Raw genomic sequence first — 14,336 nt, 5'->3', positions numbered from 1 at the left:
TTTAGGGTTTCCTGCCAGAGCAGGGGGTTGGACTAGAAGACCTCCAAGGTGCCTTCCAAGTCTGCTATTCTGCTATTTTTGTTATTTATTTCTGCTGCAGGCATCTATGAAGGGCTTCATTTTTGGTCTTCTGCTTCTACTTGTGGGCAATTAAGCAATCTGCCTAGCTCTGTTATGATAGTTGTACGCAAGTTGCTGGATAAAGAAGAGTTTGGAGAGCAGAGGTTTACTGCCATGTGTTAAGTCTAACAGGTGCTTCACTCGGTGATGCTTCTATCAGAAGACCTTTTTGAAGCTGCTTTACAAGTGACACAGGTATCTGTGTTAAAAGGCAAAGTGAGCTCTGACTAATCTTCAGACGCCAGAAGAGGCTAGTTTTTAGCAGAAAACCCCTCAGAAAGGATTTTGCACTGGTGCAGCACATGCTCAGAAGCCTCTTCCAGAATTCCTGGCCATGCAGGTGAGACCTCAAAAATCTGCCTTCAAAACACATGACTGATGCACCCCCGCAGAGCCAAACTCTATCGCCTCCCCAATGCAAAGCAAAACACAGTCATTTGGCAGATGTCTATAGCTAGTCCTTGACAGGGGTAAAATGCTCCCAGTTCGGACCAGATCGCTTGATACGGTAGCGATGGCGGTGGGTGGTTCAGAGAACCGGTAGCAAAAATCCCTGCCCCCACCATGTCCAGCTGAGCCACGCGATCATCAGAGGTTTGTTTTTTTTTACTTTTAAAAGCATTTTTTCTTTGGCCAAAAAATGCTTTTAAAAGTTAAAAAAAGCCTCTGATGATCACGCGGCTCAACTAGGATCATCAGAACCTTTTAAAAGCATTTTTACAGCCTCTTCGGCCGAAAAGGTTGTTAAAAAAATGCTTTTAAAAGCCTCTGGTGATCAGGCAATTCAGCTGGGATCGTCAGAACCCTTTAAAAGCATTTTTTACAACCTCTTTGGCCAAAGTGGTTGTAGAAAAAATGCTTTTAAAAGTTTTTTTTAAAAAAGTTGGCCATGCCCACCCAGTCACATAACCCCCCCCCAAGCCACGCCCATAGAACTGATAGTAACAAATTTTACATTTCACCCCTGGTCCTTGACTTATGAACACAGTGGGAGCCAGAATTTCCATTGCTAAGCGAGGTGGTTGCTAAGTGAATTGTGCCCAATTTTTACGAACTTTTTGGCTTTGGTAAGCAGGTTGACTGCAGTTGTATAATGAATCTGGCTTCCCACGTTGACTTTGCTTGTTGGAAGCCAGCTGGGAAGTTTGCAAATGGTGGTCACATGACCCAAGGATATTGCAACCATCATAAACACGTGCTGGCTGGTAAGCATTCGAATTTTGATCACATGACTGGGGGGAATGCTGTGACAGATGTAAGTGCGAGGACCAGTCATAAGTCACGTTTTCCAGTGCCACTGTAGCTTTGAAGGGTCACTAAACAAATGGTTGTAAGTTGAAGACTATCTATGTATTATGTATAATATACATGTATAGCAGTGGTGGGATTCAGCCAGTTCGCACCACTTTGGGAGAACCGGTTGTTAACTTTCTGAGCAGTTTGATGAATTGGTTGTTGGAAGAAATCATTAGGGCAGAGAACCGGTTGTTAAATTATTTGAATCCCATCACTGATGTATAGTATATATTATGTATCATATTTTCTTAAAAGTGTTAGACCAGGGGTGTCAACTCAAGACCCGCAGGGTGAATCCGGCCCATAGGATGCTTAGATTGGCCCGCGGGGCCACCCTGGAAACAGAGAAGGACCAGCCTGCAGTGCCTCTGCCAGCGAAAACAGAGCTGTCAACAGAGCCAAAAACTGAACTGTGAGGGCCTTGCGCAGCCCTCCCAAGCTCCATTTTCACTGGCAGAAGGTTGCAGGAGGCTGTCGCAATCAAAAACGGAGCTTGTGAGGGCCGGGCGCAGCCCTTTCAAGCTCTGTTTTTGCTGGCAGGGGGTTGCAGGAGGCCGTCGCAACTGGAAACAGAGCTCAGGAGCCTGTTTTCACTGGCTGAGTACTCGGGCCAGCACACTCACACCCAACATGAATGACATCGAGCTGACCACACCCACCCTGGCCATGCCCCCTGCCCGCCCGCCCCCACGAAGGTCAAACACAACCCTCATGCAGCCCTCAATGAAATCGAGTTTGACACCCCTGTGTTAGATTATTATAGGAACAAGCCGTACCGACAGAGAGTGTTATATCCAAATACCATCTTACAGTTAGTGGCAAAGGCAACATTAAGACACCCTGTTAAAAATATATAGATCTCCCAAAGCTAACCCACACTATTTTAAGTCAAGTTGGTTAAATGGTTGAACCACACTGCAGAAGGAATGGCACAAGACATAACCACTGTATCAAAAATTGCTTGGAACTGATTTAATGGAAGAGAAGTTATCCAAAATTAATCGGGGGCCTTGCTAAAATAGGGGGGATTTTTAAAAAAAAAAAAGAAAGAAAGAAAGAAAAGAGGAAAGAGCTCTATAAAATAAATAAGAATGAAACCAGTATCCCATTCTCTTCACATTGTCTGAACCACAGGAAAAATATGTTGCACATTAATGGGATGTTGCAGTGATTACTGGCTATTCCCCTGGGTGCCATTAAGAGAGAAAAGTTAGGCATTGATCCAGAGTCCCATAACCTGGAGGAATTAACAAAGGAACTGTGATGCTCCCAATTTCTCCTTTCCACAATTTGAGCCCCTCTGGAGAAATTAAGACTTCAAGTGCAACTAAAATTTAACTCTCAGGTACATTCAAAGTCTTTTTACCTGTTATATCAAAGGAAAGAAAAGTGGGCTAGAAGGGCAAATGGAGGGTTGGGGAAGAGAAGCCAGGATATGGTACGCTTGATGAATACGGAGGTGAGGCTGGCTTCTGCAGCATTTTCTGCAGGATCCCCTTCAACCCTGGCAGTGTCCTGGGATACCCCGCTGACTAAACAAGAGGGCAGCAGCGAAATACATTTATCTGAAATTTAAACCATAGGGCACATAACAAGAAACTGCATCAGGGAGAACGCACACCTCTGTTATGACCTACTATAACTTAAGTTTCAATGTGTGGAATTTTAATCACTCTCTCACAACTTGACTTCTCCCTGGTGGCGCTGGATTTCTTTAACCGCACAACTAATAGTCAGAAATGATGGGAGTGTAGTGCAGTAGCCCCTTTAGGGCCATCACAACTTTATTACTGAACTACAGTTTTTACCACAACCCCTGAGTTTGTCTTCTTTCCTTCCTTCCTTCCTTCCTTCCTTCCTTCCTTCCTTCCTTCCTTCCTTCCTTCCTTCCTTCCTTCCTCTCTTCCTCTCTTTCTTTCTTTTTTCTAATCACCAACTCAAAGTGGCAAACATGTCCAACATACCTTTCTACTTCTATTTCCCACAATGAGCTTTTGAGGTGAATTGGGCTGAGAGAAAGTGAGTGACTGGCTTAAGATCACCCAGCTGTCCTTTCATGGCTAAGGCAGAACTGGAACTCCCTGTCACCCAGCTTCTAGCCTGGTGCCTTAACCTCTAGACCAAACTGGCTCTTTTCATTAGCCAAAAGATAGAAAAATGATGAAATATGTCCACTCCCATCAACCAAAAGATGGTCTGTTCTTGGTCACTGTCACAACGAAAGCTAGGCCCATTGTTTAATTGCCCAGAAGGCAGAAGCAGAAACCCTTTAGAAATGTCTGCACCAGACATTTAAATCTAGATCTCCCCCTACCACACACACACTTTCTGTTCAATAAAAATTAGGTTATTTACTTCCTGGTGTTGAGATTAGACTGGATTCCTAGACTTTTGGATATCACTATCTCCTACCCCTACTGTATAATGTTTGGATATGCATTCCAGGTGTCTTTTTTTCATTTTCTTTTATTTCATGAGCAGGTTCTGTTGATGCTGGTGTGATATCATAGAAACACCTACTGCTGAAAGTAACAGAGGAAAAATGGAAGAAAATAATGTGTTTCATTCCCTGTTTCTTATTTCCGAGTGCTTTTTCAAACACCTGGTTTGTGAGATGCATAGCAGTTTTTCAAGGTGCCCCAATTACTGTATTGTAACTAGCCCAGGTTTGTCAGACTAGCCCAGATCAGTAATCCTGGAGAAGAAGGTCTCAAACAATTGGACATGAGACAGCAGTTTTATGCAACCAAGAAATCCTGCAGAAAACTATATTGATTGTGACCGCATCTTGAAATGGAGTAGCAGAAAATGTTCTGTTTGGATATAGCAGAAAAGACAGTGCTGGTGGTTTCAGGAGGACACAATGTCCTTTTGGCATCATCCTACCCATGAGATATTCTGGGCATTGTATCATGGTGGCTTTGGACTGCTTGTAGCCTTTCCAAAGTCAGCAGTGGGAAACAGAATCCAACAAAAAGGAAGATTTCTCCAGAAAAGGCAGATGATAGAAAAGGAAGTTTCTCCCAAGAGAGAAGGTATTTATGCCATTAGCTCTTGCAAGCATGTCAGAAACCTCCTTTCATATTTTGCCACTCTGAGCATTTTCCTTCCATTGAATGGAAAAAGAAAACATTTTTTTTAATTTGTTTTTCCTCAGTTGAACCAAACATACTAAAAAGCAGAGACATCACCCTGCCAACAAAAGTGTATATAGTCAAGGCTATGGTTTTCCCAGTTGCAATGTATAGCTGTGAAAGTTGGACCATAAGAAAGGCTGAGCGCCAAAGAATTGAGGCCTTTGAACTATGGTGCTGGAGAAGACTCCTGCAAGTCCCTTGGACTTCACAGTGATCCAACCGGTCAGTCCTTGATGAGATCAACTCTGACTTCTCTTTAGAAGGCCAGATCCTGAAGATGAAACTCAAATACTTTGGCCACCTAATGAGAAGGAAGGACTCACTGGAGAAGAACCTAATGCTGGGAAAGACTGAGGGCAAAAGAAGAAGGGGACATCAGAGAATGAGGTGGCTGGATGGAGTTACTGAAGCAGTAGGCATGAGCTTAAATGGACTCCAGAGGATGGTAGAGGACAGGAAGGCCTGGAGGAACGTTGTCCATGGGATTGTGATGGGTTGGACATAACTTCTCAAATAACAACAACAACAAAGTTGAATCAAATTTCAGCTACATTATCAGAGGTGGAATGCATGGGAAGTGAAAGGAGAGAAAGGATGAAATTTAGACAATGGATCACTTTTGTGTCCTTTCTCACCTCATATTCTTGCTTGAAGCCATACCCTTCCGCTGTCTTCATTTGATTGATGTGCTGGAGAAGATCGGCCACTCGGACAGCAGGGTGAAGCTGCCCAGTATGATAGGGGGAGCCTTTGCGTCCACACTGCCTTCGCGGGGACCCCCCTAAAAGGCTGCTGGACTCATTGACAATGTTGGAACGTTGATCACCTGGAAAAGAAAGAACACGACATCACAGAAACGCAAAGCAATAGATTCTCAGAAGAACAGGAATCGACAACAATCCATCTATGGAGTGGTGAACTGATGGGTGAGAAATCTGTTTAAATCACCAATGTGCATATTCCAAGCTTATGCCTAAATCACACAGCAAGTTTTCATCAATATTAGCATGCTGCTAGAGTTTGCAGTACCAATTTATCAATAGGAATTGTGTATAAATGTGTTTACAAAAATGATCTGCATTAGCAAAAGGGGAATGTACAAAACTTCTAAATGAACAAAAACCGGTTATGAAAAATATGCCTATTGGGACAAATAGAATAGAATAGAATTTTTATTGGCCAAGTGTGATTGGACACACAAGGAATTTGTCTTGGTGCATATGCTCTCAGTGTACATAAAAGAAAAGATACCTTCATCAAGGTACAACACTTACAACACTTAATGATAGTCATAGGGTACAAATTTAATACTTAATGATACAACACTTAATGATAGTCATAGGCTACAAATAAGCAATTAGGAAACAATCAATATCAGTATAAATTGTAAGGATACAAGCAACAAAGTTACAGTCATAAGTGGAAGGAGATGGGTGATGGGAACGATGAGAAGATTAATAGTAGTGCAGATTTAGTAACTAGTTTGACAGTGTTGAGGGAATTATTTGTTTAGCAGAGTGATGGTGTTCGAAGGAAAAACAGTTCTTGTGTCTAGTTGTTCTGGTGTACAGAGCTCTGTAGCATCGTTTTGAGGGTAGGAGTTGAAACAGTTTATATCCAGAATGTGAGGGGTCTATAAATATTTTCACAGCCCTCTTTTTGACAGATCCTCGGTGGAAGGCAGGTTGGTAGCCATTGTTTTTTCTGCAGTATATATACTGTATGTGAATGAATTTTCTTACAAGGACATTGGGTGGAAGTAATGCTTGTCACTCAGTCCAACTCAGTCCAACAAGTGAATCAATGTAATGTCATAGTTGGAAAGCCTTTTTTAAAAAAAATATTAGAAGTAAAAAATCTGGGGCACTTGGGGAATTTTTTGGGGGTCTCTCACTCCCAGTATTTTTTGACCCTTGATTGTTTTGGTTGGAATTGACTAGAAATATTATTCAAAAATATCCAGAGGACTCCAAATTGCTCAACAACCCTGTTAGTAACTTAGCAACTGCAATAATTCACTTAACAACTGTGGCAAGAAAGGTGGGGAGAATGGGAGGAGATTCATTTTAAATTGTGGCTTCACTGAGATGAAAACACTGAAAAACACTACAGTGTCATTTTGGAGGAAAACACCAGATTCTGCAAGTCTATTTAGTTTCTCCTCCAGTCCACACAGAAAAGCTTGCAGAAATGTTTGCATTAGCAAGATAACATTTTAATGTCATGTCAGAACATTAACTGAGCTGTCCATAAAAGCAATTTATCTTCTGGGATAAAGCCCCAATCACTATTATAATGGCAATAATGTGATGCTACTGACATCTATATGACCCCCTCATCCTCAATGGAATTGTCTTAACAGTTCTCTGAGTAGTTGTAGGCTTTTACACCAATTACTCTGAAAAGGAACAAGCTCTCCTCATTCCAAGCAGGTAAATTCCTTGGTTCTGCCTACCCAATTCCTATCTCCCAATTAGAAAGGATAACCTCCTTCAACATAATGGGAAAGAGGGTCAAGAATTATGAAAGAAAGAAAAAATACACATCAAAGGATTTTAATTATGGTCACCGACCAGGACTGAAGGAAAGTATACAAAAAAATGGGGGAAGGGAGAAGGAGACTTTTTGCGAAGTTTGGAACTACTATATAGATACTTTGTGTTCATGAATCCTTTCCAAACCCACAGTCTGATGCTTGGTAAGATGTGAACTGGGGCAGGGGTCTCCAACCTTGGCAACTTTAAGACTTATGGACTTCAACTCCCAGAATTCAACTCTGGGAGTTGAAGTCCACAAGCCTTAAAGTTGTCAAGGTTGAAGACCCCTGAACTGGGGTACTGCACTTGGGGGGGTAATGCTTTCCCCATCCTCAATGCAGTGCAATGATCGGAAGATTTTATTCATATAACCATAACTAATAACTATGATCATCACTGAGTTTGTGCCTTATGATTTATGATGGTTGTATTTTATGATTACAATCATGATTTATCACTTGTTGCTTTTACGTACATTGAGAGTTTATGCACCAGTGACAAATTGCTTGTGTGTCCAATCGCACTTGGCCAATAAAGAATTTCTATTCTGTTCTGTTCTGTTCTGTTCTGTTCTGTTCTGTTCTGTTCTGTTCTATTCCATTCCATCCCATCCCATCCCATCCCATCCCATCCCATCCCATCCCATCCCATCCCATCCAATCCATCCCATCCCATCCCATTCTATTCCACTGTTTCCCAACTGTAACCATTTTAAGACTTCAATTTCCAGGACACCTCACCAAACAAAAATGATTGAAGAAGACGGGGGATATAATAATTAAGTTCAAAAGGTGACTAGGATTTCCTTGGAAGAGAGATATCAGAACAACAGAGTTGGCAGGGACCTTGGAGGATTTCTAGTCCAACTCCCTGCTGAGGCAGGAAACCCTACACCATTTCAGAAAAATGGTTGTCCGATCGCTTCTTAAAAACCTCCAGCATTGGATAAAACTTTATAAAAAAATAAAATTTTACAATGGAGGATAATTTATTGTGAAAGAAATGCTGCATATCAAAGAGATAAACCTGACTTTGGTCACCAAATTGCAGCAATGCAATCTTTAGATGTTTATCAGGAGACACTAAAAGTGTTGAGGGGTATATGTTACTAAGAGATGCAGATGTTTGCCTTTAGCATCTATGTGGAGTTAGAAAGTCTATTCAGGATCGTGGGAGATTATTTGGGAACTCATCCTCTATCATGTTTTTCTAATAGCCAAACCTCAATAATACAGTCATTATACTTGCCATTATACTCTTCCTGTGGTATACATTTTTCTTAATCTTCCAGTTTCTGTTTTAGAACACCTCTCGGTATGACAGCTTTGTTCATTTCTTGCAGAGGTGTTATTTCACTGTCTACTGCAGTTCTAGAACTGCTTGCCTTAGCAATATGTTATCTTATGAATGCTTTGGGGTTCAGTTATATAGCTCCACTGTGGATACATCTGCTAGGAAACGCCACCCCTCAACCCATGTCTTTTTCCTTGTGATTTCCAGGGGACGAGACACAACACAGGGTTGGAAGATGGAGCCATAGATAACAATGGGTGCAGAGGGAGTCAGAGAGCAATCAAAGCCCCAGTGCTTCCTCTGCCATCTTGGAAGCAGCCACATGACAATATTTGTAATGGTGTGTGGGGAAGACCTTGTGTTGTGGTCCGCCAGCAGCCTGCAAAGCTGGCAATGGAGCCAGACAGCGATGAGCCTGAGGAAGAACATGGGCCAGTCCTAGAGGCTGGGGAAGGCCTGGATGAGGGATCTGTGTCAGAGGCAGAGGTGGGGCCAGGGCCATCGGGGAGTGATGTGCAGACTCCAGAGCCTCCAGAGGCTGACAGTAGTGAGGCAGAGGAACAGGAGGAGCCTGTTCCTAATGCACACATGAGAAGAGCTGCCCGAAGGCAAGAGCAGCTAAAGCAAAGAGGACGACTCGGGAGTAGGGCCAAGAGATGATTGGCCCCTCCCATAAGGCTTAAAAGATCAGCAACGGCATTTGGGCTCTTTGTCGGAAAACAATGTTGATAGAATTGCTCGTTGTCTTGCTGCATTTATTTCTTGTTGGCATCTTCTGTTTTTGAACTTTTGCCAAGAAAAGCCTTTGGCAGTTTGCCTAATTAGACCAAGGTTGGTGATAAGACTGAAGAATTGTCTTATGAAGAATTTGCTTTGATTTAGTTTGGACTACGCTGAGAATGAATTAATTCTCAGCTGTTCTAATAAAGTCTGTTTTTGAACTGATTGCATCTACTACTACCTACTTGGGCCTGGGTCACAACATCTTGGGTGATGGGGGGAAAGCCACAGCCATGCCAATGTCAGATAAGCAGCAATCTATGTGATTTCCGTGTTTCTTTCACTACATATAGAAAAGATAGTTGCACTATTTTTAAAATTTATTTATTTATCAAGTACATATTAGATAATATATATAAATATAAGCATGAATTGAATACATAAAATGAATACAAATAAAGGGAACATTAGGACAGGGACGGTAGGCCTGCTGGTGTTCTTATGCACACCCCTTACAGACCTGTTAGGAATGGGGTGAGGTCAACAGTAAACAGTCTTGGGTTAAAATTTTGGGGTTTTGAGGATGAAACCACAGAGTCCAGTAGTGCATTCCAGGCACTGACCACTCCGTTGCTGAAGCCATATTTTCTACAATCGAATTTGGAGCGGTTCACTTTAAGTTTGTATCTATTGTGTGCTCGTGTATTATTGTGGTTGAAGCTGAAGTAGTCATTGACAGGTAGGACATTGTAGCAGATAATTTTGTTCATAATTTAGGTCATACTGAAGGCAGCGTAGTTCTAAATTTTCTAAGCCCATAATTTCAAGTCTGGTGGCATAAGGTATTTTTTTGTGAGCAGAGCAGTGGAGGACTCTTCTTGTGAAATATTTCTGGACACGCTGAATTGTATTAATGTCCAATATGCAGTGCCGGTTCCAGGCAGATGAGCTGTATTTGAGAATTGGTCTAGCAAATGTTTTGTATGCTCTAGTTAGTAGTGTAATATTACCGGAGAAGAAGCTACGCAGATTAGGTTTACAAGCCTTTTTGGCGATGTTGTTACAGTAGGCTTTGGCACTTAGATCATTAGATATGAGTACTCCAAGGTCCTTGACAGGGTAAGGGTCATCTACAAGGTCATATCCACTCAGCTTGTATTTTGTGTTCTGATTCTTTTTGCCAATGTGTAAGACAGAGCATTTGTTGGTTGAGATTTGGAGTTGCCAATTGTTTGACCATTCCGACACAAAATCAAGGTCTTTTTGAAGGGTAGCAGTATTGTCGGTGGTGTTAAATAGTTTTACATCATTGGCAAAGAGAATGCAGTTACTTATAATATGATTGCAAAGGTCATTTATGTATAGTATGAAGAGTGTTGGTCCTAGAGCGCTGCCTTGGGGGACACCACTATTAACAGGTACAGGATTTGATAGGGTGCTCCCTATTTTGACCACTTGTTGTCTGTTTGACAGGAACACGGCTACCCAATTATGTAGGGGTCTGGAGATGTCATAGGATTTTAGTTTTAGAAGTAGTTTGTCATGTACCACTGAATCAAAGGCTTTACAGAAGTCTATGTAAATTGCGTCTATTGCTTTGCCCTGATCGAGATTTGTAGTCCATATGTTTTTGCAGTGTAGAAGTTGTAGATTACAGGATATATTTTTTTCTGAAACCAAACTGTTTATTAGCGAGTAGGTTGCTTGTTTCTAGGTGGAGGGTAATGGATTGGTTAATGATTGATTCCATGACTTTGCAGGTGACGCAGTATAAAGAGATTGGTCTGTAATTTTCAACTAGACTGGGGTCTCCCTTTTTGAAGATAGGGATGATGGTAGCTAGTGACCGTAAGTTCGGTGGGGAGCTGGTCCTGAAAGATTTTTCAAAGATTATGAATCAAAGATAACTATCTTGATGTTATCCTGAGTCACATTAATCACTAAGTATAATAGAGTTGTTTATGCAGCGAAATTAGCTATGTGAGCCCACCTATTTTAGCTTAGTGTGGAGATCCTCAGTTGGTCAGAACTCCCAAGGAGTTGGCAGTCAGTTGCAATTTTTTCCCTTTAAAGCTGGCTGGACCTGGAAGGCAGTCCAATTGTGCTCCTGTTTTGACTGGGCAAGCTTGCAGGGGGCTTACAGGTGCAGGTAAAACAGCAAGCCAAGACTGAAAGAGCTTGAAACAGGCTTCCACTCATGACTTGTGGAGCCAAAGTGGAAGCACTGCAAAATTCGCTCTGGCTTTGCCAGTGGGCTGGCAGCATCTAAGCACGAAGCACATTTTGAGAAATAGCTACACCCATCAATCTAGTAATTTCTCAAAGACACCAATCACCATCTTTTATTAATGACTTATGTAATTATTATTTAGGTTTACTCCTGGCAGGCACACCAATTCATTTATTAATGTAGGGGAGTACAATATTTCAGAATCCTAGTTTAGAGTTATTCATAAGCCAGACTCTTCAACCATGGTTTAAACTATCTGGATTTTGCAAGAAGAATAAATCAAATTGCAGATTGATTTGAGAGTATGCAGCTAGCATTTTCTCAGCAATTGGCAAGGTCTCTTTGATCTAGCCATCTGATCCTGAGCCTCAGTTAAGAAGGAAGAACATAAATAAGGGAAATTCTTTCCTGACCTTAGGCTTCATGGTTTCTACTAAAATATCAGATTAAAATTACAGGTAAAAGAACCCCTCAACCAGTTTTCCAAATGTATTTTATATGTTTGCCAGCAGTGAGTATTGTCAAGCATAGTTACTGTAGAAAGCAAAACACACAGAAGCGCAGGATAAACCAAACAAATATAGAAATGTTGAATCCTGCTTGAAAAGTCTATATATACCTTCTCAAAATCTGGAATGGGGCAACTCACTACAGTCAATTCACCATGGACAACTCTCTATGGCCAGTCCACTGCAGAACAACTCAGTACAATTCAACAAATACGAAAGTTAACTTAATTTTAATGGAACCATGGCCAATAGCAATAGCAATAACACTTAGACTTATATACCGCTTCACAGGGCTTTACAGCCCTCTCTAAGAGTCACAGAATTACAGAGTCAGCCTATTGCTCCCAACAATCTGGGTTCTCATTTTACTGACCTCGGAAGGATGGAAGGCTGAGTCAACCTTGAGCCTGGTGAGAATCAAACTCCTGGCAGTCAGCAGAATTAGCCTGCAATACTACATTCTAACCACTGTGCCACCACTGCTCCAATTATAACAAAATAAAGAAAGTCAATCCAGAAATACAAGAGTTACAATAATTTCAAAAAAACATGGTCACCAATAATAAAAAAAACCCTGAATGAAACAATTGATACTATTAATCTTCTCATCGTTCCCATCACCAATCTCTTTCCACTTATGACTGTATGACTGTAACTTTGTTGCTGATAATCCTTATGATTTATATTGATATTCATTGTTCCCGATTGATTATTTGTACCCTATGCTTATTATTGTATCATTAAGTGTTAAATTGTACCCTATGACCTTCATTTGTGTTGTAAATTTTGTACCTTGACGAAGGTATCTTTTCTTTTATGTACACTGAGAGAGCATATGCACCAAGACAAATTCCTTGTTTGTCCAACCACACTTGGCCAATAAAGAATTCTATTCTATTCTATTCTATTCTATTCTATTCTATTCTATTCTATTCTATTCTATTCTATTCTATTCTATTCTATGACTATCATTAAGTGTTGTACCTTATGATTCTTGATGAAGGTATCTTTTCTTTTATGTACACTGAGATCATCTGCACCAAGACAAATTCCTGGTGTGTCCAGTTACACTTGACCAATAAAAAATTCTATTCTATTCTATTCTATTCTATTCTATTCTATTCTATTCTATTCTATTCTATTCTATGTTAAAATTGTCCCATAGTAGGTTTTCCCGTGGTGAGTTGGCCATGGTGGATTGGCTGCAGCAAGTTAGCTGTGGTGACATGGCCATGGAGAGTTGTGCTAGATCTCTCAAAATCTACTAGGTAGAAATCTAGTAAATCAGGTAAATCAGGAGTTTCCATCTTTGTGGTTTAATGGGCAGATTTGTAATTGTGAGATCTTACCGATATCACTTTCATGAATTTATTTTTTGGAAAGCTTCCAAACAAACATTGGGCTGATCTATAATCTTTATTTTTTATGATGGCATATGGAATCATTGGAAGTTGGGTAGTATACAAATTTTGATTATCTACATCAGAGATGTCAAACTCGTGGCCCGTGGGCCCGATGTGTCACATGCTGGCTCCGCCCCCGCCTGGTTTAGCGAAGGGGGGGGGAAGTCCCGATACGTCACGTGACGACGCCATGATGACGTGAATTTGACAGCCCTGATCTAAATCATCCTTTTTAAAAATGTTGGATAAAACTTAGTAAGCAAAGAACGACCTTGGATACCACTAATATGTTACACACTCTCCACCGTAAAGAAAAAGATATAATATATCTGATATCTAATAATTAATTGACAAGAAAGTTTGAAAATTAACTTGCACTTGGCCCAGAATCCATTCAAAGCAAGCGAGATGGTCTGAGTCAATTACCATTTTCATCCTTTCACATGGCAAGTCTTTGCTACTGCAGCAAAAAATATGCCAAGATCTAAATTCCCATTCTGATTATTATTTTTTTTAAAAAAAATTAGACACACCTCTGGTTTCCAATCCAGCACGCAGCAAAAATGGCCACAGCCATTCTGGCAACAGTTTCAAGAAACTACTTTCTCTACAGGCCTCCCAAGACTAATATTAAACTCTCTGCCAAGCAAAGCAGGTGCTGTCACACTGCCTTCAATAGATTACAAATGAATCGCAGCAAAATTGGACTGAAAGCTCTCAGATGCTCAAGATAGAGAAATTGCCGGTCTTGTTAAGAGCATGCTTTAAAAAAAAAAAAAACCATGAAAACCTCACCGTGGCCCAGCCACAAACATAAAATAATAGTCCTGTGTAGATCCATAAAAGAGGGAGATTCACCCTCTGGGCTTCCATTATCCGCAAGACAATGGCGGGAGCTATATTAATCTTGTAGTCTGTAGAGAGAAGACGTGAGCAAGGAAGCATCTTGAAGCTCCACTAACAGATGTTATTAGCATATGGCAGAAACTAGGGAACAGAAAGAAATTACTTTACAACTAAATCAGCACAGAAATGCACGCGCGGGTGTGAAATTGCCAGTCTCGGCCTAATGCGAACGCTCTGCTTCGTTA

At 41.0% G+C, this 14,336-nt stretch overlaps 1 protein-coding gene across 1 annotated transcript in view; it reads right to left on the bottom strand.

The window, feature by feature from the left end:
• Nucleotides 1-14,336, bottom strand: part of PTPRU (protein tyrosine phosphatase receptor type U) — a 168,735-nt gene that overhangs the window by 79,741 nt on the left and 74,658 nt on the right. The window contains exon 8 of the mRNA XM_058195155.1: nt 5,189-5,379. Coding sequence (XP_058051138.1) covers nt 5,189-5,379 — 191 coding nt within the window. The remainder of the gene's footprint in view (nt 1-5,188; nt 5,380-14,336) is intronic.

This window comes from Ahaetulla prasina, chromosome 10 (genome assembly GCF_028640845.1).
Source record: "Ahaetulla prasina isolate Xishuangbanna chromosome 10, ASM2864084v1, whole genome shotgun sequence".
Taxonomy (NCBI): Eukaryota; Metazoa; Chordata; class Lepidosauria; order Squamata; family Colubridae; genus Ahaetulla; species Ahaetulla prasina.
Note: the sequence above shows the minus strand (reverse complement) of the source record. Positions and strands in the feature narration are given on the sequence as shown.